At 32.5% G+C, this 22,556-nt stretch overlaps 4 protein-coding genes across 6 annotated transcripts; 2 read left to right on the top strand and 2 right to left on the bottom strand.

Moving 5' to 3' along the window:
* The first annotated feature begins 2,484 nt into the window (after positions 1-2,484).
* LOC124825195 (protein DETOXIFICATION 42-like) lies at positions 2,485-7,402 on the top strand. Of its 2 annotated transcripts, none has more exons than XM_047297749.2 (13): positions 2,485-3,429; positions 3,658-3,779; positions 4,186-4,395; positions 4,548-4,738; positions 4,873-5,008; positions 5,108-5,204; positions 5,371-5,471; positions 5,815-5,978; positions 6,271-6,342; positions 6,422-6,538; positions 6,628-6,723; positions 6,806-6,927; positions 7,005-7,402. In XM_047297749.2, exons 1-13 carry the CDS (start codon positions 3,353-3,355, stop codon positions 7,048-7,050), a joined length of 1,551 nt encoding a protein of 516 aa, XP_047153705.2. In that variant the 5' UTR covers positions 2,485-3,352; the 3' UTR covers positions 7,051-7,402. The 2 variants fall into 2 exon arrangements, with proteins under 2 accessions (XP_047153705.2, XP_087949018.1); XM_088092892.1 differs by having other exon boundaries at positions 3,338-3,429; positions 4,554-4,738.
* Positions 7,403-7,798: 396 nt separating this feature from the next.
* LOC124825158 (mitochondrial import inner membrane translocase subunit TIM10-like) lies at positions 7,799-9,616 on the bottom strand. Its single transcript, XM_047297704.2, has 6 exons — positions 9,466-9,616; positions 9,041-9,088; positions 8,821-8,873; positions 8,638-8,676; positions 8,413-8,482; positions 7,799-8,071 (listed from the first exon to the last, which is right to left on the bottom strand). Exons 2-6 carry the CDS (start codon positions 9,080-9,082, stop codon positions 8,021-8,023), a joined length of 255 nt encoding a protein of 84 aa, XP_047153660.1. The 5' UTR covers positions 9,083-9,088; positions 9,466-9,616; the 3' UTR covers positions 7,799-8,020.
* A 1,358-nt stretch (positions 9,617-10,974) lies between these two features.
* Positions 10,975-15,654, bottom strand: LOC124825194 (uncharacterized). The gene is made up of 3 exons (XM_047297748.2): positions 15,280-15,654; positions 11,726-14,190; positions 10,975-11,597 (listed from the first exon to the last, which is right to left on the bottom strand). The coding sequence occupies exons 2-3, from the start codon at positions 14,039-14,041 to the stop codon at positions 11,298-11,300; spliced, it is 2,616 nt and encodes an 871-aa protein (XP_047153704.1). The 5' UTR covers positions 14,042-14,190; positions 15,280-15,654; the 3' UTR covers positions 10,975-11,297.
* A 3,915-nt stretch (positions 15,655-19,569) lies between these two features.
* LOC148196811 (uncharacterized) lies at positions 19,570-21,631 on the top strand. 2 transcript variants are annotated; one of them, XM_088092496.1, is made up of 3 exons: positions 19,570-20,456; positions 20,540-20,693; positions 21,317-21,631. In XM_088092496.1, the coding sequence occupies exons 1-3, from the start codon at positions 20,363-20,365 to the stop codon at positions 21,357-21,359; spliced, it is 291 nt and encodes a 96-aa protein (XP_087948622.1). In that variant the 5' UTR covers positions 19,570-20,362; the 3' UTR covers positions 21,360-21,631. The 2 variants fall into 2 exon arrangements, with proteins under 2 accessions (XP_087948622.1, XP_087948623.1); XM_088092497.1 differs by having other exon boundaries at positions 21,312-21,631.
* The last annotated feature ends 925 nt before the right edge of the window (positions 21,632-22,556 follow it).

Genomic DNA, 22,556 nt, shown 5'->3' with positions numbered 1-22,556 from the left:
ATATTTATTATTCTGCTTTTAAATATAACAGGAATATCTTACTAATTAATTTATTTCATCAAATTTAGGAAAGAAATAAAAAATATTTTTAAATTTAGACGAAACAAAATAACAAAATAGGAAACAAAATATTTAATTAATGGACTTTTCTTTTTTTCATGATAAGTTTCATTTCTTATAATATGATTTTCATAATAGGTTTCTTTTCCTATAAATATGATGTAATTTTATCATAAATATTTTCATTCTTTTAATAAATTTTTTATGTAATACATTAAAATCTAATATCAACTTATTTGAAAATAGATTTTGTTGTATGTTAAAAAAAAAGTATTTGTTGTTAAATATATGAATTTTACATTTAATTTACTTTTATTTATATTTCACAAAAATAAAATTAATTTCCTTTTAAAAAACACCATAATTTAATACTACGTTTACATAATAAATCAAACATATAAACGACCATATTGTTTTTATTTTATCAAGTTAATATAATTTGACGTGCGTGCATAATTATCGAAATAATATCTCAAGAAATGGATTTATTAAATTTGTATTCTACAAAATTAGTCAACAGGATAATTTTTTAATTTTGTTATTAAAGTTTTATTATTCTCTCTATCAGTTATAATAAATGTTTAAGATATTCTTTTATTTAAAAAAGTATTCTACTAAAATTTAAAAAAAACAAACAAAAAGTACTATTATTTTTTATCAAAAAGCGTGATAGAAAGTAATCGTCGTCAATTTTGTCTATATAGTTACAAATAACTTCAATTTGCTAAAATAACTAATACAGAATAAAATCTAAAAATAACTTAACTAATGTGTATGGAAATTAAGAAGCTGACACATCTGTAATATTAAAGAATGAAATGACAATTGATTCTTAATCATTTATTACTAAAATTTGTCAGACCACATTTCTAAGATTAAAACGGCCGATACTTCTGATTTTAGATGGTTTAGTTTATTATAATTACTTTTTTCAATAAAACTTGAATTAATATGATACTGTAATAGTAAAAATAAAGAAATAAATAAGCTCAAAGAGATCATACATCGGAAGGAGAAATAAAAAAATCAAGTTTAAAAAATAAGTAATATTTTTTAAAGGATTAAATATGTATCTTTAAATGAAAACTGGAATTATTTTTTTAAAAATTTTAGTTTAATTTAGTTTCTTAACGTGTATATTTAATTATTTTAACTAAATTTTATTAAATTTATTTAATATTTTAAATATATTTCATAATAATATTTGAATTGTTTATAGTATTTAATATAATTAAAATTTTATATAAATTTGCTTAAAAAACTAAATTTATACCGAAGAAACTAAATTATTTCAAAAAAAAAATTCAATTTTCACAAACATACTTAACTTTTTCTTAAATGTAAATATAAGTTTTAAGCTATTTATGTTAAGAAGAAAAGTGATTCCCAACCCTACAAAGAAAAACACAGTGAATTTATAAATAATTTAAAGTAGTTACAAAACAATCTTATTCTCTTCTACATTATTCCAAAATGAAAGGAAAGTGCAAAGAAATTGGATGGACCACACGCTATTATTTTGGCTGCGGATTCTTCCCTTGTCAATTACGCTTTATTCATAACAGAAATTATAATATACGTTACAAAAGGTGACGGAGAAAAGAAAAGAAAAAAACTATTAAAATTATAAAAAAAAATATAATAATATAACTTTTTGGGTGGTTCAATTCTTGTCTTCTTCACCACATATTTTCTTCACGGACAAAAACTGCAGTATTGACCTGAAAAGTCTTAATTTAGGGTTTATATCGTGTTTATGTGTCACTGTTACTAATGCTTCATAAATCGTAATAATGGCCTAAGCTTTGTGGTTATAAATTCTGATTCTCGTTATCGTATTACCTTACTTTACATGGAAAGCGAAAACTCAATCTTTTTTGCTTTATACATTTGTTCACGCCATCTTAATATCTATTAACTTTATATTAACAGATTCCTATTTTTTATTACACTAATATATATAATTATATTTAAAGAACAAAATGATATAATTAATTTTTTAATAAACTGACTCACTATTTTCAATGAGATCTATCTCTAAATTAAAGATGCTATTATATTAAATAATTAAGTTAAATATATACATTGAAGAATACATCTTGAACACGTTTTTTCCAAAAAAAAGAAGGTAATTTTACTAATTAAAGTTTATTAATCAGATTGAATGGATTTCAATAATAATAGGTGATACACTCTTATATTTATTTTTTATATCTTTTTAAGAAAAAATATAAAAGGTAAAAATGATAATAATATCATTTATTTTTCCATAATAATAATAATAATTTAGGACACGTGGCAATGTTGGCAAGCATGAAGTGCCACTTCGAGACTTTTGACATGAATGAACCGTTTTCTCTGGAATATAGAAGTGCCACATGTTGTAACAATTCATGGTACATAAGAGGTGCTAATTGAACCCAGCACTCTCTCACTTTCTCACCTTCTCTTCTTCTCTGAGGTGCCCCGACAAACTCACAGATCAACCTAATTGGGCCCACATTATGTCTCTGTTCCACTTTTTCTCCACCACCACAGTCTTTCTACTTCCAACGTTTTCTCTTCTCTTCTCGCTCTTCCATCATCATTCTCGCATGCATATTCTGTGACACGCTTCATGCACTGATGTGCTACTTCTGTCGTTGTTCGCTTCAACTTACCGCTGCTTTTTTTCAAAGCTAGAATTAAACGCCTTAATGCGGAGTTTCAACCCTTTAATTTCGTGTAACTGTGAGGCGAATCACGTTTTCGGGTGCGACAAATAAGAGTTTTTGTTTCCCTGCATTTCTTATAATTGGTTGGTTTGGCTTTCTTTCAAACCCAAATTCCAAAGTTTGAATTTTTAAGCTTAAGTAAGTGAGTTTAGGTGGTAAGTGTCTCCTGTTCTTGAGGGAAACTCACTTGACCGGAAGTTTCATGTGGGTCAGTCTTTTCTGTGAACTTTTTTTAGCGTTTTAGTGCTACTTTCATTCTTTATTATAGTTAGTGGCTTTTCTCATAGTTAGTGAGAAGGACTATTCTATGCAATAGGGGAAGAATATAAAAGGGCATCTCCTTTGCCAACTTTTTATCACTGTGGAGTCTATCCCTATTCCATTATGATTTGACTTGATTGGCTGGTGTGTATTTAACCACATATATACCAAGTTCTTACGCAGCTTCTAAGCGTTAACGTTCAAGCGAAAACGTTAGCGCATGTTTGATATTGAAGCTCCTTCAGCATCCCTTCTGTTATGTATCAGCAACCTCAATAAGTTCTCTTAAACAACATAGTCAATTCGGATTCCCGAAGATGGCTGAGAAAGAGACTATGTATTCATTAGGTGATTGGAGGAGAATACCAATTTGCACTTTCTTTAAGGATGCAAGGTATGATATGTTTATGTTCTTGTAGCATTTCTGTACTGCTAGAACACATCTGTCTGAAGATCGTAAGTTTTAATTAAAGGCCAAACGGATAGTGTTGTTCATTGAACAGAAACTGCAAAGTTCACATGCTTCTTCTTTTTTTCTGAAACGTTCCATCTGTTGTACGTATTTTAATGATGTTAGTTTCACGGCTGTTACGATGAACGCTAGGTTTTCTTCTATTTGCAGACTGGTTTTCAAAGCAGACAGTCTTGGTCGGGAAATTTTGTCAATTGCATTGCCTGCAGCAATGGCTTTGACAGCTGATCCTATTGCTTCATTGGTTGACACAGCATTTATTGGCCAAATAGGTATGTTCTGTTATTGGTTTATTATTTGAGCCTATTATACACATCTCTTGTTTCAAACAATAGGTGTGCATGACAGTTTAAAGCAGCAACACTAGAATTTTTCTTTATCTATGGGCCACGATGCTTCAACTGACTTGCTTATCAACCTAGTTATATAAATGAGCTGTGTTTATTTTATAACAGAACAGAACAAGAAAAATGTTAGTGACGAGGTAACTGACCGAGGGTTGACTCATGAGTGATGATTGAATTAAAAAGATAGTTAACAAGAAAATAGGGGTGGTATATTATCTATAGGAAAATGATATATTGATCCTACTTGGAAATGAGAGGAAAAAACTCCAATGATCAGAAGTACTATACTTACATGTATTTGAATGCCTTCTGCAACTATTGGTCCATGCAGGGCCAGTAGAGCTTGCTGCTGTAGGAGTTTCAATAGCTCTCTTCAATCAAGTATCAAGGATTGCAATATTCCCACTTGTCAGTGTCACCACTTCTTTTGTGGCTGAGGAAGATACCCTTAGTGGAGCAAGTCCTCAGGTAGAGGAGGGTAAATGCTTGGAAGCTGGTGGACCTGTGGATACTGAAACCAAAGAGTTATTACCACAGAGAGGTATCATACCATTCTACCATTCTTTTGTAATAGGTTTGGTTTCTGGCAAGTTTTCTTGGCTTCTGCTCAAGAGCAATGAGCTATTGCTCTGTAGGAAAACCAATATATGGTTTTGTGCATTTCCAACAAAACCCTTTCACTTTCTTGGTCAGTTACAGGTAGAAATGTTCGCAATTCAGATTCTGTTGGTGAATCTTTGAATATAGTTAAGGAGGATCACAAGAGAAGGCATATCCCTTCAGCTTCATCGGCATTATTTATTGGTAGTGTCCTTGGCCTCATCCAAGCAATATTTCTTATATCTGCCGCAAAACCTTTATTGAACTTCATGGGAGTAACTTCTGTAAGTACCATAGTTTTAAGGAATGTTACTTTTTGGATTATAGCACTTTGGTGTTTATTTTAACTTGTTCCTTTAGTGGTTTGATCTTATTTGAGCATAGGATGAGTGCCAAGTAATATATATTATTTATGCAGGACTCTCCTATGCTACACCCTGCACAACAGTATCTGAGATTGAGGTCCCTCGGTGCTCCTGCCGTTCTTCTCTCCTTGGCAATGCAAGGAGTGTTCCGAGGATTTAAAGACACGAAAACACCTTTATATGCCACTGGTATACCTTGACAAACTAAAATTATCATTGATTAAGTGTCACCAATCACAATTTCCTGCTATTATCTGATTCTAATTACCCTTTCCTTGATGTATGCAGTTGCAGGAGATGCAACTAACATAGCATTGGATCCTTTATTCATGTTTGTATTCCGCTTGGGTGTCAGTGGTGCAGCCATTGCCCACGTTATATCTCAGTATGTTTTATTTAACTGTAATTCAAATGCTTTGATTATACCGTTGTTACAAGTATGGAAGACTCTGCAAATTACCTTTATGCAGACCTATCTTATAAGTTGCATTGTGCTTTCCGTTTGCATCTTTTAATACTAATCATCCTTTATTTTCAAATTAACTGTGTAGGTACCTAATTTCAGCTATACTCCTATGGAGGTTGGTGCAACAAGTTGACCTTATACCTCCGAGCATAAAACATCTGCAATTAGACCGTTTTCTTAAAAATGGTAAGAGTTTATTGTGCCTTACCAAATTATGTACAAAAAATAAGAACTGAGGAAGGAGGAAGAAGCCATGCTAGTTTCTTGTGTTATGTTTAAACCATAATGAAAATTATTTACTAAAGATGCAGTATCTATTTCCTAGCAATATTAAATAAACAGTACCTTATTTCATTTTATTGAATCCTAAATTTCGCAGAGTCAGAATTTTCTTATAGAAATTTCTGTGGTGCTTTATTTTATCTTTTTCATTCAAATTGATATCTTTTTCATTCAAATTAACAACTAACACTTCAGGATTGAGACTTACACCTTTGTTTGTCTTTCGTATTGTATTGTTGTCAACCAGGTTTTCTATTACTAATGAGAGTAGTCGCTGTAACATTTTGTGTGACATTGGCTGCATCATTAGCTGCACGGCAAGGATCAACGTCCATGGCTGCATTTCAAGTCTGTCTGCAGGTTTGGTTGGCAGTGTCTCTTCTTGCTGATGGTCTGGCAGTTGCAGGGCAGGTTAGATATAACTACTGTCCAATAAATAACTTGCTATGTTGCTTCATGATGGTTTCAAACCAAAACATTGTCTAAAAAATATCAATGACCTCAACTTTAATAATACTTTATTGTATGAGAAAAACGGTTAAATGTGAACAGAAAAGTGATTAAATTTGAAAGAGATTGTTTTGGTATGAAATGAACTGTAGAAACTATATTATCACATGTTTTCTGCTAACTGAATCTTATTACATGCTTATAGTACTCCAAGTTCTTGGTAAAATGCCATTTACCATCATGTTGGTTTCAGGCTATTCTTGCTGGTGCATTTGCTAATAAGGACTTCAACAGGGCATCGGCAACTGCATCCCGAGTTGTGCAGGTGCTTTAGAATGATGATAAATGAAATGCTCATCTTTCACAAGACATATTTTGTAACGTGACACACTATTATACTGCAGATGGGTTTAGTTCTAGGATTGGCACTTGCATTCATTCTTGGAACAGGATTGCACTTTGGAGCTAAAATATTTACAAAAGATGCTGATGTTCTCCACCTCATTCAAATTGGAATCCCGGTAATTATTGGTTTTCAAATTAGAAAGAATATTGTTAATCTATCTTTCCAACCCCAGGAGACTCACTTTCATGTTCATTCTTTTACCAGTTTGTGGCAGTCACTCAACCTTTGAATTCTTTAGCATTTGTATTTGATGGTGTCAACTTTGGAGCTTCTGATTTTGCATATTCAGCCTTCTCCATGGTGGGTTTTTCTTCCATGTTTTAATGTTTGATATTATGATAAATAACATTCAAGGGCTTTATTTAATTGTGGTAACTCTCAGGTTGTGGTGGCAATTCTAAGCATTATTTGTCTGCTTATTTTGTCATCCGCGGGTGGTTTCATTGGTATTTGGGTTGCTTTGACCATCTATATGGGTCTTAGGGCATTTGCTGGCTTCTTGAGGTAATAATGAATTTCAAGAGTTATTATTCCTAATGTTTTCTTCCTAACTGACTAATCAATTAAATATGTTGATGCAGGATTGGAACAGGATCAGGACCGTGGGAGTTCCTAAGGAGCTCATAATAACTGCACATAAGCCTATAGGTTGCAGTGGTAGTTACTAATTACATTTAAGTGAGAAGCTTTCCCTGGGTTTTTTAAGTAGCTTGCAAATTCTTCTGAAAGAATAGGCACTCGTTGAAAAATCTAACTCTACTTCATAATATGTACATAGAAAGTCTCTGTACTCAGTCTCGTATATATATGAAATGAAATATAGAATCAAGCTTTTATTTGCAACAAATACAACGTAAAAATGTAAAGATTGCAGGGAACAATCACTGGTTTCTTTTTATGTTTGTATATGGTGATCCCTACTGTAGTTTGTCGAAAATCAAATTTTACAAAATGGTAATCAATGCATACTTTCTGCTGATGTGATAATGTAGAGAAGTTCAATCCCATCTTAAAATGAGAATGATTGTGTTATTGAACAAGCTATCAATGACCATCTGTTTTAATTCTAAAAATTGAGATGAACTTTTCTGAAAGTTATGTAACAACTTGTAATGCCCTTGTTTATTTTCATTAATCCGCGTAATATCCTTTTTGTTTGCACTCAAAGTGATGTCTAAGGAAAATATTTAAATACATAAAATTAAAATTAATAATTTTTATCACGTTTTACTTACTATATCGATTTGAATTTATCAGATATTTGATCATATTGAAGTAAATGGAGAAAAAGAAAGTTATATTGTTTGAAATCAGATAGGAAACATTCCATGTTTCGAGCTGCATATAATGCCACGATACGATTGGATACAAGTCAAATTAGAAACGAACAATGATCTTAATTGACTAAAATTACTTTTATTGTTCACCATTAACAACCTCAAAAGCTCTAATCATCAATTCATCTCCTGACAAAATTGACCTCAGAATAGTCATGAACAAAAATAAAGATCTTACAAGGTATTAAATTAACGCTTCCTTGGAAGCAACTATTACTATGGTAGATGTAGCTAACTGGAAAGATAACCGTACTTTTGCATTACATCGGAGGCTTACCAGAACCAAGCAGCTGACCAATTAGATTAGTCACCTAACAAACACAAGAAAACAACTAAGATAATAAGACAATCACTATACTCAACATTTGCAGTCTCCATGATTTCAAAAGCAAAAAGCCATATTGAAATCAGAGCTTCCATGATCAATATATACTTAATTTGCCTTGCCTTGTGCAAAATTATCAAGACTATCATTAAAGTCCAAACAGGAATTTTAAACGAGGAGCACACATTTAACCAGGTACTAAAACCTCATTAAGATTTCTGAGAAACTAAAGCATAATATTGAATTTGATGAGAAAGGAAAGCCAATAATTGACAAGTCAAAATGTGGCAGTGATGCATAAATAAGTAAAATTCGTAAAAATCTCACCTGCCAGTATTTTGAAACGCAGCGGTCAGTGCAACTATTTTCACCCATATTTAGCTCAGATTCCTTGTACCTGAAAAATAATGTGACAAACATATTATCGTAATAATGCAACAGCAGACAACTCTCTATGTGAGATAAGAAACTAATCTCCAAATTGACTGGATGACATTTGAAACTCATCAAGCATGCCCAAGCAGTTCACACAATCAGAAATAGTTTTCCTACCTATTGTCAACGCATTTATTGAAACAGGTGTGGGTGATCCTGAAGATTAAAAACAACAAAAGGTTAGGAAAATGAGATATTATGCAACCAACAAAACTTCTCTTAAAAAAATGCAGTCCGATTCTACTGTATACTTGCGAACAAAGGCAAACACTATCAAGGCAAGCAAGAGAATGAACCTACTTGTTGAATAGTTCGACCCTATATTCCATCTCCTTTTCAGCTATTCCAAATATCTGCTCCATTACCACATGAATTATTGAAACACATACAAACACATGAAACTAAATGATAAAAGAACAGCAAAAGGATAAAATTTAAACATGAAATCATATTTGTGTTTTAAATTAACAACATAAAGATCAGTTTTCGTAAAATACAAGGAAGAGAAAAGAACACCTACCTGCTCTTTATCTAGACCAGCCGGTGACATGTTGGCAGCCATTTTAGCCTAAAAATATTAGATGAAAAATTCAGATAATGAAAATCAAGGAGTACAAGAAAACGTATTTTGAACTAAAAGGGATGAACTATCTAACTCACAAGCTCTACTATTACATAAGATGAAAGACATCACCGTATAGATTTTCAATATTTGTATTTGCAAGCTTGCAACAATAATTTACAAACAAAAATGTCAATCAACTTCACCGGGAATAACTATATTATATATAACAATTTTTTTCATTCCTGTAATGAACAAAATCGTCGCTATCGGACCATCCAAATCCTTTGTCTCCTTTACCTATCATACAACTGAGAAGTACCAAATCGACATTCCTAGTTTAGTTTTTAAAGCAAAATAAAAGAATGCAAAGAGAAACGTACGATATGAATTCACAAATGCAGTGCAATTGAATTGTTGGATCGTTGAGAGAAATTCGAAGCTACACAAAGACTCAAATGGCGGCACCAGCGATTGAAGGAACTAGGTTTCAGGATAGAAAATTCCTAAAGGAGGCAAAAGTTTAAACTACACACTTTAATTTTTATATTTTGAAACTTTATATTTTAATTTTCATAATCTTTTATTTAATATTAAGTAATTCATATTTTTTAATTAAAATTGAATAAATGACTATATTTATTAAAAATGTGGGAAGTATTAACAATGTAAAAAATAAACATTTAATTAAAAATAATAAAAACTACTGAGCTGGTAAATTGAAATTCCCAAAAACTACTGAACATAATAATAAATCAGCGTGTTTGAACACAGGAACATTCCACGTTAATAAGAATCCTTAACATTAAAATCACGTAAAAAATGTAACCCCTTGTATCCTTAGAAAACCACAGATTAAACGTATAAGATACCCTTATAAAAGATAGGATATCTTTTATTCAAGACTGATATACCAAATTGGGATTAAACGAATTCATAAATAATTGATGGAAACACACGCGTCCACGTATCACTTTTTAATTATGATAATAAAAAATTATCATAATTATTAAAAAATAGATATAAAATAAATATTTTTTATAATTTTATTATGAAACTTTTAAGGAGTAAATTAATAAAATGATTTCTAATAAAGAAATGTATAAAAATAACCAGTTACAATACAATTACATAAACTCTATAGTTACAATCCTATTACATTAACTCATCGTCTTTATTTGAAAAATATTACTCACTATTAATAAGTATTTGAGTTCAATATTATTACTAATTAATGTTATGATTGAACTTCCATTAACTATAAATTGATTAATAATTAACCAAATCTAATTAATTTAGTGTGATTTAATTGATTTATCCCGATCAGTACATATAAGTAAAGATGATATAAATGATGTGGCATATAAAAGTATTAGTCAGTAAATATTTTGTGCTGGATTCGTGAGACCATTAATTAAACTTTTTCGTATACACGTGGTAATTAAGCATGAGTCCTTTAAAAACCGTATATAACGTAGATAGTGATATCTTAGTAGAGACAATAAACAACAACATATGAAGTTCCCACTTATAAAGAAGGACCCCATGTCACAACAGATTTTGAAATCTATAAATAGATAGTAACTCCAAAGAAAAAAAAACAACTTTCTAGATAAAGTGTCCTACAATTAAAACAGGTCCACTTTTTGTTCACCATGAAACAATTACTGCACCATTGAAAAGTTGCAACGACAAAGCTAACCATTCAGATAATGACCAAGCAATATTCAAAGTGAGATTGAGTAACACGAATAACAATCCCACCCCATATTTTTCTTTGTGCACACAAATCCCCCTATTCAAAACAATTTGGGTGTCCAGTTTTCAAATCCCATCGTTCTTTTATATATTTATACAACTCACTAGATTTTAAAATTAACTATGAGCTGAGATGAAATGAAAAGATGCATAGGATCTTTTACTAGTTGAGTCACTCCGGAAATCCGGTTTTGATACGCTTCCAGATACAAAATTTATTTGACGGTGGGCCAAGTAATAGAGATAATGAATATGCATAAATTACCCGAATCTAAAATACAATTTACTCTACTATTCACACTTCAATTGATTCATGTTTCAAAAGGAAGATTTATGATCTTGTCATGAACTTGACTTTCTATCAATATGTAGCAGATATGAGTAACACACTAATATCTTCGCTGGTTACCCACATTGTACGTGAAGAAATCAGATAAGACTCCGTGTTAATTTAATTTTAGACTCTACCAACTGGAGAGTGGGGAGGATAAGCAACGTAAGTCGCAGGAACGTCCTCCAATTTGCCAAAAGCCTTTAGTTCATCTGTTTCCACCAACCCAGTTTCCCTCGAATTTTTTCCTTCGATGTAGTTTCTTGATCCAGAAAGTTCATATGAGATCAAGCCATCCACTAATGCTATGCAGATGGAGAATGCTTGCAGAAGTGAGAATGAAGAATCAAAAGCTACCGAATATACCCCAGGCTTAAAGGGAGAAAAACTGAAAGCAGGCTGGTTTTCTTGGTCCTGGTCATTACCCTGTAGTAAACATAGATGATTATTACAAAAATTCATTTCTGATCAATTATCTAAAGGCGGTTATAACTAACAAGATTAATAACAAAAAGATTAGAAAAATAGCAAACTTAAATTAATCAACACAATACCTGGAGGAAAAGCTCAAAGGGATGTGGGAAACAAGCTTTCGAAATTCTTGATTCTCTATACGTATCACTTTCATTTGCCAGAATCTTAAGTTTACAAGCCATATCCCAACCACCACAGTCACATGATCCACCTGTTCTCCAGCGCTCAATCAGTGATGAAGGTCCACCATTACTTGGAAGACTATGAACCCCAGTTGGGAGCACAACTGTAACATGTAGATCTTGAGTGTCATTCTGGCGACTACTCTGATGTGCATAATTGATAAAGTCGATAGCCTTGGGTGATTTGACAACAATGGCAGCAAGCTCGTCCTTTGGTTCATAGTCAGTGACCTGAGCATCTCCCTGCTTTAGCTTTACAGAAAACAAAACAAACTCCTTATTGGAATTGGAGTCCACGCAATTCTGTCTTGGTGAAGCATAATGCTGTGAACCAGAAACCTTCATCTGGGCAACAGCATGGTGAATATAATCAGGACCTTTAGTTTTGCTAGCTTGATTTATCCAACTTCCGCTCTTCTTTTTACCCTCTCTGAAGGTAAAAAAGGTATAGATACGGTCACATTCGTCTTCCTCTGAGACAGCCAAGTTCTTCACAGTGGCAGCAATGATGTTGCTATTATTGTCAACAGCAAATGTGAAAAGGGGCTGACCATTCTTCACGGCAATTCTTAGAAGAGCTTGAAATGTTGATGGCCTATTCTTTTTGTTCTTTGATAAATCAACTGTACTAATATTGGTACACCCAACCCTCTGGCCCCTGACCACATCTTTTGTCTCCATAGAAATTTCCCCATCACCTGGCCTACAATTCTTTTTCGTTAACACCGAATCTTTATCAGTCAACTCCATTGAGCGATGACCTGTCTTTGGTTTTAGCAGTGGATCCAGTAATCGCCTTAAAGGGCTACTAGACCTGCTTTTGGAAGCATCACCAGGTTTATCATTGCCTGAATTTTTTGAGCTGGCATAACCTCTCGCATTTTCCGAACTAGATTTAAGTGCTGCTACAGAACCCTGATGTGGCACATGGGCAACCTCTTTACAGCCAGGACCTTTACCAGTAAAGCCAATGCTGAAGCTAAATCGCCGAAAAGGTGAAGAACTTCTTGATTTCTCTGCAGTTCCTTTCTGATCTATTCCCTTGAGAGGCCCATTTGAAGATGAAGATGCACCAGTGTTGTGTTTCTTTTCCTCGGCCTTTCTAGATCTGGAAGGACTTATTCCTGCTCTGAACAGTTCGGGTGCTGATAAAGTAGAAGCAGGAATTTTAATATCTTCTGGTTCTGTGGAACTGGATACTGACCGCTTCGGCTGAGAATGCCCTCCACTGATTTTGTCTGGCTGAGAACACGTGTAAGAAATATTGGAATTTGGATATCTACAAGGAAGTTCCTTAGGTATTTCTGAAAGTCTTGTTTGAGCAGAACTCGCTAGTTTTTTACACAAGGAGCTTTGAATATCAGGAACTTTCCGATGCTTATTCTGGGGGGTGTCTCTAGGTAAAATGAGAACAATCGATTTGCTTTTCCCATGCATATCGTGTTCAGCAGCATCAGTATTTGGTTGTCTGAAATTCTCCACTTTCTTCTCTGGACCATCATCTTGAGCGCTCATTTCAAGCTTAGTACGTGATGCTGCCTCATACGTTCCACCATTTGGAAAGATATCACTTTCCTTAATAATGAGTGGATTTCGTTGTCTCCTCTCACATCCTTTGGGAATATTAGCAGTATGGTTTTGGGAAAGATGGCCACCAACTCCAGCATACTCACTGTGTGTATCAACATTAATGCTGCCACCTTTAAGATTCTGACAATTTCCAAAACTTCCTTGAGAACTTTTGACAGATACCGGGTACTCTTTTATCGGAGTTGTCATGAAGTGAGATTGCAGTGACGGACGAGATAGTCTTTGATGAGAAGGAGAACAACTAAGACCTTTGCTAGAATTACCAGATAATCCCTCTATTGAAACAGAAGATGGTCTATTACTTGTAGATGTCGAACTCCGGCTACTTAAGGGAACCTGTTTATGGCTGTACTGCCATTGTTTTAGACTAGCCCAATCAAGCACCCCAACATTCAAAACTTTTTCAGGAATTTTTTCTCCCTTCTCAAGATAACCTGGTAAATTTGACATGTACCTAACCAGCTCGTCTTCCTCACTTCCCATTTTGTAAGCTGATTGTTTTTGCTGATTCCTGTATGGTTTTAAAGAGTGGGCGTCTTCCTCAGTTTTGGTAATTTCATGATGAAAATCAGCATATGACAATGTTTTCTCTTGTTTCAACCTGTCATTAGTTTTTCTATTCATGCTGATGGATGGTTTCCACAATTTCACTCTGACCTAGCATCAGATGAATAAACTGTCTGGGCTGCGGCTTGAAAACTACGTACCAACTTCTTGTTGTCCACAGAGTGCAGTTGGGAAAATACTAATGTTTTTCTTTTATAGCTGCACACCTGAATTACAATCACAAATCAAACTTACAGAAACAGAAATTTCATGATAAATGAAAAATCACTATCGAGAACAAACTAATATATAATAACCAAGGGTGGCTTTTACTCCACATTATTTTTATTTCCTCCTTTGAATAACCATGACAAACAAAAGCAAAATAGCATGAGTTGTCTTATATAAAGTACCAACTATCCAACTACATTGAAGACAAAGCGACCAAAAACTAAACCTGTCAATTATAATTTGATTCACAGCAGCACCAAAGAAAATCCAATCATGTTAATTCATGGAAGAGCCAGTAGAATTGTAAATAATCGAAAAAGGCATGATTAGCCTCTAAAAAAAGGTCTCCTACAATTTCTCCCCTCCTTTTACAGATCACCCTTGAAAGTAAGGGTAAAAAGCTGTAAGGGAGAATTCAAACTTACACCTCTTATTAATCAATTTGATAGCAATATAATTGAATGTGATGATTAAAGTCCAAACAGTCCAACTGCCCAAGATAGAAAAATCAGGGAAGTTGTACTACCACAAGTTGAATAATATATGAAAACTAAAGAAAACAATAAGAGTTAATGCAACACTTAAAAAGTCAGATATAAAATCAAATAAGAGGGGCAAAACCGAAATCAAAAATAGCTGAAGCTAAAAAACAAGATTAAGTGGTCCATGCAAACCCATCTTCAAAATCCAAAAGATAAGGCATCATGTAACAAACGACGACCAGTATCACAATCTCTACCCCAAATTAAAAGATACTGTCCAACATCATTATTGCTATAGGTTATTAAACGGCATTTTCGTTTGAATTTCAAACACTAAGGCCTCTTTTGGAATTTGGTAAATCGGTCACCACCAAAAAAACGAAACAAAAACATAAAGGGGCTAAGACAACAACATTATTTGAATAAAACACTTTCCACTTTTCTTTCCACGCAGCATTATCGTCAGGATAGCACGATTGCTGAAAAATACTAAGTGTCAAACTCAAAACCCTTGTTACGCACGTGCATTCACGAGTTTAGAATAAACAACAGTTAATAATTAAACAAAAAATAATAATAGCAAAACTCTAATTGGAAGCATACCCGGAGAAGCGGAGGGCGAAGAAGAATCAGAAAATGCAGAGAAGCGGAGGATCGTATAGCTTGGAGAAGAAGCAAGGACTGTCGGTGCTGTCGAAACTAAGTCGCAGTTGTGAGCGGAAACACAAGACGAGTGACCCAAAACGCTAGAAAAACACGTCCTCCTCGAAAAACGCGATTGCAAACTCCAATGCGGGGAAGAAAAGAGGAGGAGAGAGGGAGCCTTTGGTTGGGTTCTCACTTTCTGGCTTGTATGTATCTTCGTGCGCAGGGATAATAGTCAAAGAGGGGTGAGTGAGTAGATAGTGAAGCAGAGTGGGGGCCACTTGATTTTTCATCAGACGGCCGAAAAAGAAATGAGTGATCAGACGGTGATAGTGGGTACATACAATAGATGCAGGGCATATTCTGGGTCCCATGGTAATTCATATGGAGAGTGAAGTATGAGTTGGTGGGCTTAGAGGGGCCCACTTTGAATTGGGCTCAGACTGGGCTTTATGGAGAATGCAAATGAACCGAAATTAGGGATTGTCGTGTTGTGCCGTGTTTGGTAAGATCAATCAATCATGTTGCAGGAGCCGAAACAATTGTTATTGGAGTCGCTTTTATCCTTTTCTTTGTCGTTTTGGCTTCATTGCCAAAGGTGGATTCCACTTTCTGCGGTAAGCCACTTCAACACCGTTCTTAAAGGATTTTAATCTTTCCGTATTCACTTTTTCTTTTCGGTCCCTTTTAAGTTAAAGAATTTAAAATAGCTTTTTTTTTTTTTAAATAGGTTTAATACGTTTTTTGTCCCTCTTTTCGTAGAGTCTGTTCAAAGTGGTCCTCCTTTTTTTCAAAAGTTCACTAACATCCTACTTTTCGCAACGGCACAGCTGCCCAACTGACACAAAACTGATGAGAGGTACATTTTTCGTTGAGGTGGCACTGTGACTGATGAGATGTACATTTTTCATCACATTCCTTCCTAACCTATTCCTAATTTCCTTCCTTCCGCAAGGTTAACATTATCATATGAAGAAGACAAACTGTTAGAAGCATCACCAGCTGCACGAATTTCAGGATCACCAGGAAACAGCTGATGACTCCTACAATCTGATGGCAGTGAATTAAGTTGCGTAACAGTGAAAAGATCCCCATCCCAATTCCAATCATTCAAATCCCACTCCAAACTTCTCTTCCCGACACTCTTCATCTCTGGCACCACAGGTCCATACAAATACTGATTTTTCCCTTCTAATTGAGCCTCCACGAATCCAGACACCCTAGGACAAAAAAATCAACAAATCCCAAACACCCAGATTCTAAGTCCACCAGAACACAACCACCCAATTGAATAAATTACAGCATAACCACAAAGACTTCAAACCCTACCTCCAAAAACACAAATTAACCACCCAGAAGACCAATAAAAGGAACAATAAACCCCAAAAGCAAGCGCAGCTCACATGGATCCGAACAACAGCTACATATCCAACACAAGCAAAGATGCCAGAATCAACTCTTGAACTATGGGGAAGTAACCCATAATTGAAAAATCCCCCATAATTGAAAAATCAAAACTTGCAGCATGATTTCACGTGGGCCAAAAGCTCAATGTTATTCTTTTTAACGCCGTAACAAAAAAGGACTAACGTGCATCGTTTTTGCGAAAAGTACGATGTTAGTGAACTTTTGAAAAAGAGGAGGACCACTTTGAACAGACCCTACGAAAAGAGGGACCAAAATACGTATTAAACCTTTAAAATATGACTAATATTTTTATATTTTTTCTACACTCTTGTTTTCATAATTATATATATTTATATTTTTTTCTTTTGTTTGTATTCATTCATCGACTGCTATTGTAGTTACATTTTAAGCACTCTTGGCAGGAGGTGGGTATGCACTGATCTGGATTATTTACTATGAGATTTATTTGGTACAATTTTTAAAGTTGTTAGAGTTGGAAGTGTAAATTACTGAAATTTAATATTGATAAGAAATTTACTTACTGCATTTAATTCATGTTATAAACAAAATTACTATTATAAATAAAAAACCTTTAATTTATTATTATTATTATTATATATATATATATATATATATATATATATATATATATATATATATATATATATATATATATCCTAGGATATTTAGGTTAAATATGATGTGACGATGTATTGTATTTTTGTGTAACATTGTCCCTAATAACATTTAATTAAGAAAACTCCTGATACAACGAGGGATATTAGTTTAAACAAATATTAAAATTTAAGACTAATGACAATACTAAACAGACATTTTATTATATTTTGAGTAGTTTAAAATTTAATATTACTATGAAAATAAAATAAATAAATTATTCATACATAATTCAATCATTAAATCTTTTATTATAATCAAATAAAATGATTTTATACTCGGTGAGAAAATTTAAATTTCAAAATTTGACGATCATTATTTTTAAAGTTTAATAACAAAATCAGTTCATATATTATAAAAAAAACACTCCTAGTTTTATGTTTTATTATATAAACTTAATGTTAAACTTAACAGATTTTCTAGAAACAAAAACTGATATATCACTTTACATTATATAATAATTGTCGTTTGTGGAGTAATTATATATATATATATATATATATATATATATATATATACACAAACTATGTTAAGCATTTTGGTTGAAGTTCTCTAAAACTAAGGATTTAATAACAAATATTTAAATCATTAAATAAATACAGTGGTTTTATAAAAGAAGCATATAAATATAGAATGCTATTTCATTTCTTTTAAGCTATTTTCTTTTATTAAATTGTATGATACTTATTGCATCTATTATTATTAATTATTATATTTAAATACATGTGCACATTAAACCAACCGCTACAAAGTAACAACTTTGAATTGGTAAAAGGTTATTAATAGTAACTTTTCACCAAATAAACTTTTGAAAAAAAAGGAATAAAATGAAAAGGCAGCACGATGATTATTTGAAATATTATAGTAAAATAATATGATCTTAAGCAAACTTTTAAAAGTGTTAGTTTTGAAATAATTGTTTTGGAGAAATAAAAATATTCATTTCTGATTATAATTAAGTATTTTTGGACTTTAAGTAGGAATGAAAATAGGTGTTTAAATCTAAATTTGAAATTATATTCATTAGTTATTATTCTTTCCTAAAAAAAAGTACCCAATGCTCACTGCAAAATAACTTCCATGTCGTTGTCTATAAATAATCATGAATACATTTTTATTTTTAGTTTTAATTAATAATAGAATAAAATGTATTTAAAAATATAAATTTAAAAAGATTTTAAATTTTAATTAAAATAAAATTAATATTATTAAAAATGAAATATATATTTTTTAAATAAAAATATATATAAATTTAAATAAAATTAATTTAAACACAATCTTAATTCTGGTCTTCTCTTTAATAATCTTTCTTTTTCCACTTTGATAAAAATATATCAAAATAAAAATAATAAACAATAGACAATGTATTTGCGTGTAACTAAAATATTTATTAGATGATAAAACGGATAGTCAAATTTTAATTTTTTTTTTCCTGTTCAGCTATGGTTGGTTACGTGATAACAAACTAAAACACATTAACAGATTAAAATAACTAATCCTATCTACCAAATTTTGAAAAAAATCGATTTGCTGACTCGCATGCCAAAACTCAATTTATCATCCATAATATCTAATATATACAGATGTTTATTAAATTACATAATTGAATTATTTATACGAATATTGCTAAATATTTTTTTTTGTTTACTTATTATTGAATGCCCATACTTTTAAGTCGAGAGGTTTTTGTAGTTATTAATTTATATTTTTATCAAATAATAAAATTATTCTTTTTACTGTATGGAATAAAATGGATAGTTAAGAAAATAAAAACTTTCTAAAAAAAATTTCTATATATAGAGTCATAATTTTAAGACAGGGTCATTCACACTACAAATATACAGTCATAAGTAAAGGGGGGCAGAAACAGGTCAACTTGATTTTTTAATCCAACATTAATCTTTTAAAAATTAATCTACAGGATTTAAAGGATCGAATTAATTCAAATTTCTGAATTGAAAATGTTGTCTCCATTAGTTTTTTTGGCTGGACTGATAGACTAATCCATTGAACTTGTCCTTTTTGTCATCTAATCCTAAGTTAAATTTCCTTTGACAAGCTTCATCATAAGTGCTTAGTGTGTTAATTTTATAAACGTGTATTAAAATTAAACCTTATCTTTAATTTTGTGATTAAAAACAAAAGTTTGACCAATTCCAGTTGTGAAGTGGCAAGAAAGATAATAAAGACTTCATTATTAGTCACCTTAAATCAAAACACCACAATTAAATCAAAACAATGATATTACAGGATAAGGACATGTGATTTATTCTATTCAATCAGCAATCCAACTGACCAGTATCTAAGCTGATTAAACACTTTAACAAGATAATCTTAATCTAAGCCACTGGAAAAAAAATCCCAAATTAAAAACCTTAATTTAAAAAATAAAATAAAAAGTTCAACAACTGCGAACCTTGAACTGTCGCAGCTCTTCCCTCTCCAGGATGATGAGGTGGATTTATAGATGTGGCACCCCGAGAAGAAGATGCGTATGGCTAAGGGAAGGAGTAGAAACAGCAGAAGCAGCGACAACAGCGCGTGACGAAGGAGCAGCGGAACGAGCGGCGTGGACGGTTAGTTGCGGAAGTAGTTGTCTCCATTGAGATGAAGCAAAACGAAGCAAGGTCGAGCAAGGAAGAAAAGAGAATTGTGATAGCGGTGAAGAAAAAGAGAAGGGAATGAATGAATAAGGAGAGAAAAGTGGGTTCCAATGGAATCGATGCTTGCTGAATTTTGTTTTTTGTTTTTGGTTAAAATACTTTGGGAGAATGCGTTTGGTAGAGTTAAAAATTGGTGAATTATGCAATTTAATACGTACTTAAAGTTTTAATTAAACAGTTTTATATTTTTAAGTCTGGGCCAGAAGTATTAAAGGCCCTGGGCCAGAAGTGTTAAAGGCCCAAACGCAGCCTAGAAAAGACGAAGTCCGAGGTCAAGTTCAGGTTGTTGCTTGTAAATGGCTCCTTCGTTGTCATTTTGGGAATACACGGTGATCTTCTTTCTGCGCCCCTTTTTCGCCATTGTCTTCGTTCTCTTCTTAATATCTTCTGGTAATTCTTTCGTTCTCTTGATTCTCTCTTCATCGCCTTGATTTTTTGAGTTGAAAAGGGAACACGTGTGTGAGGTGGTGTAGGTTGGTTTGTGGCGTGGAAACTGGTGCTGGTTCACGTTCCTTTGGTGCAAGAGGTTTTCGGCCTCAAAAAGAAACCTGTCCGAGTGAAGCCCCAAATTGGTCGCTTCTCCAAAATTTACAGCACACTTCGTGCCCAAAACTCACCTCCCACGAGGTAATTTCTCAAAAAAAGAAATCTTTTTGTTTTCCTAAAAGATTTTTATTTTTTTATTTTTATTTTCATCCCTTTGGCAATTATATGTTAGGGGATTTTTTTCTTGTGTTGTGAAAAGGAATCTACAATAAGATTTTGTTCGGTAAATTTGGAAAAATTGTTGAATGCTCCCTCGTGCTTAGTTGTGATATCAATATTGGATATGGACTTGTGTTTTTTTAGGACAGAGCAAGTTTGTAATTGTGATGACTTGTCTATTTATCTGTTCATTAGAAAGAATCACAAAAGGGTGGAATTGAGTGGATATTAGATTGTAGATTACTCTGTTTGAAATAGAACGAAATGGATGCAATGAGGTGCAATTCAATCCTTCTCATTCTGTTCTATTCAAATCATCATTGTATATCCAAACATAGCTCAATTGTATTCGCTTAGTTGTTTATTCATTTGTATCCTTTTGTTTCCTTCGTGGGAAAGGAGGAGAATGTCACACTGATTCACCTTGCTTCCTATTAAATTTCAATGACTGTTCAAAAGTTTCTGTTCAGGTTTTAGGTATGATATGAGTTATTTGTCTTGCGATCTTATTTTCTAAAAGGCTGGTTTGTATTTGCATAGGATAGAGGACGAGGAAAGTTGAAGGTTATTGTAGATGGATTGAAATAGAAAAGAGCGAAAGATAAAACTATTCCTAGGGTCAGGAATCAGATCATAACTTTCTGATCCTATTCTCATTCTTAACTCTGGTCAAATTCGAAACAAAAAAAACAGGGTACCTGGTTATTAGCCCAGGACACATGATAAGTCATAATATTAGAACAAAAGAAGAGACATACCATGTTTTATTTTAATTTATTTTTTATATAAATATGAATGTAATTATCAGGTAGGAAATTTAAATGTAATCTATTAATATAAAATGGGAGTTGTCCTTATTATATGTGAGCCTATATGTTCATGATAGTTCATAACGATATAATCATATAAATCTAATAATATTGATTCACTACTTTAAATCTCCAAAATTCCAAATACTCTGTGAAAATATGAACCAACTATTCTTAAAGCAAAATACTAAACATGGTTTAGAAAAACAGAAGGGAAGCATCATTGAGGCATGTGCATTGTATTGAAAAGAAAAAAAAAATCAACAGACACGAGCACAATGAAATTTTAATTGCAATGTATCGATTTCAATTATTAATGTATCGATTTCAATTATTAGCAGCGTACTGTGGAAATGATTAATGGTGAAATTTCTATTGAAAACATAGCGCATAATTATTATGCAGCATCTATCAGTGGATTCTTTTTCACATATTCTTAGTATTGATAGCTAAGTGACATCATAAAAATTAACTATGTAATTTAATAAAATTATTTATTAAAAAGGTATTATGTAATATTGATCTTTTTTCGGCTCGGAATGGTCTTACAATAAGTTGGGCCAAAAATAACCGAGACTCTTTAACTTTGGGCAGCTTATTCCTTAACAAGACCCAATTAAACTTGACCATTAATGGACTGGAAGTCCATTGTACATTCATTGAAGCAAATCATATTTCAGTTTAGCAGAAAACTGAACTAAACAAAATCACAATAAATTTTTTTCAGTTATTTCAACATGTTTAGTGAATTGTTGTATTTCTTTTCCATGTTAAACGTTGATGTTAAAAACTAGGTTTAATACATCATTTGATTCCTACTTTTAGGGGTTTGATTCAAAGTAATTGTACCTTTTAAAAAAATTCAATAAGACCCCATATTTAGTTAAAAAATGTCCAATCCGATCCTTTCTACTCACGTCGTTAAAAACATAACGGTGCAAATGTCACTGGGTCATTTATGTCATCTCATAAGCAC

Source organism: Vigna umbellata, chromosome 6 (genome assembly GCF_029865625.1).
Source record: "Vigna umbellata cultivar VRB3 chromosome 6, Vumbellata_1.0, whole genome shotgun sequence".
Classification (NCBI taxonomy): domain Eukaryota; kingdom Viridiplantae; phylum Streptophyta; class Magnoliopsida; order Fabales; family Fabaceae; genus Vigna; species Vigna umbellata.
This window is presented reverse-complemented; position numbering and strand designations above follow the sequence as displayed.

What these genes read in the sequence shown, in the direction of transcription:
- LOC124825195 (XM_047297749.2), top strand. Translation starts at nt 3,353, where the DNA reads ATGGCTGAGAAAGAGACTATGTATTCATTAGGTGATTGGAGGAGAATA. An exon ending in ACTTCATGGGAGTAACTTCT is followed by an intron (nt 4,739 to 4,872) that starts GTAAGTACCATA and finishes TTATTTATGCAG; the next exon opens with GACTCTCCTATGCTACACCC. An exon ending in ATTGCCCACGTTATATCTCA is followed by an intron (nt 5,205 to 5,370) that starts GTATGTTTTATT and finishes TTAACTGTGTAG; the next exon opens with GTACCTAATTTCAGCTATAC.
- LOC124825194 (XM_047297748.2), bottom strand. Translation starts at nt 14,041, where the DNA reads ATGAATAGAAAAACTAATGACAGGTTGAAACAAGAGAAAACATTGTCA. An exon ending in CCTTTGAGCTTTTCCTCCAG is followed by an intron (nt 11,598 to 11,725) that starts GTATTGTGTTGA and finishes TGTTTACTACAG; the next exon opens with GGTAATGACCAGGACCAAGA.
- LOC124825158 (XM_047297704.2), bottom strand. Translation starts at nt 9,082, where the DNA reads ATGGCTGCCAACATGTCACCGGCTGGTCTAGATAAAGAGCAG. An exon ending in CTGGTCTAGATAAAGAGCAG is followed by an intron (nt 8,874 to 9,040) that starts GTAGGTGTTCTT and finishes GTAATGGAGCAG; the next exon opens with ATATTTGGAATAGCTGAAAA. An exon ending in GCGTTTCAAAATACTGGCAG is followed by an intron (nt 8,072 to 8,412) that starts GTGAGATTTTTA and finishes TGTGTTTGTTAG; the next exon opens with GTGACTAATCTAATTGGTCA.
- LOC148196811 (XM_088092496.1), top strand. Translation starts at nt 20,363, where the DNA reads ATGGCTCCTTCGTTGTCATTTTGGGAATACACGGTGATCTTCTTTCTG. An exon ending in TCTCTTCTTAATATCTTCTG is followed by an intron (nt 20,457 to 20,539) that starts GTAATTCTTTCG and finishes GAGGTGGTGTAG; the next exon opens with GTTGGTTTGTGGCGTGGAAA. An exon ending in CAAAACTCACCTCCCACGAG is followed by an intron (nt 20,694 to 21,316) that starts GTAATTTCTCAA and finishes TGCATAGGATAG; the next exon opens with AGGACGAGGAAAGTTGAAGG.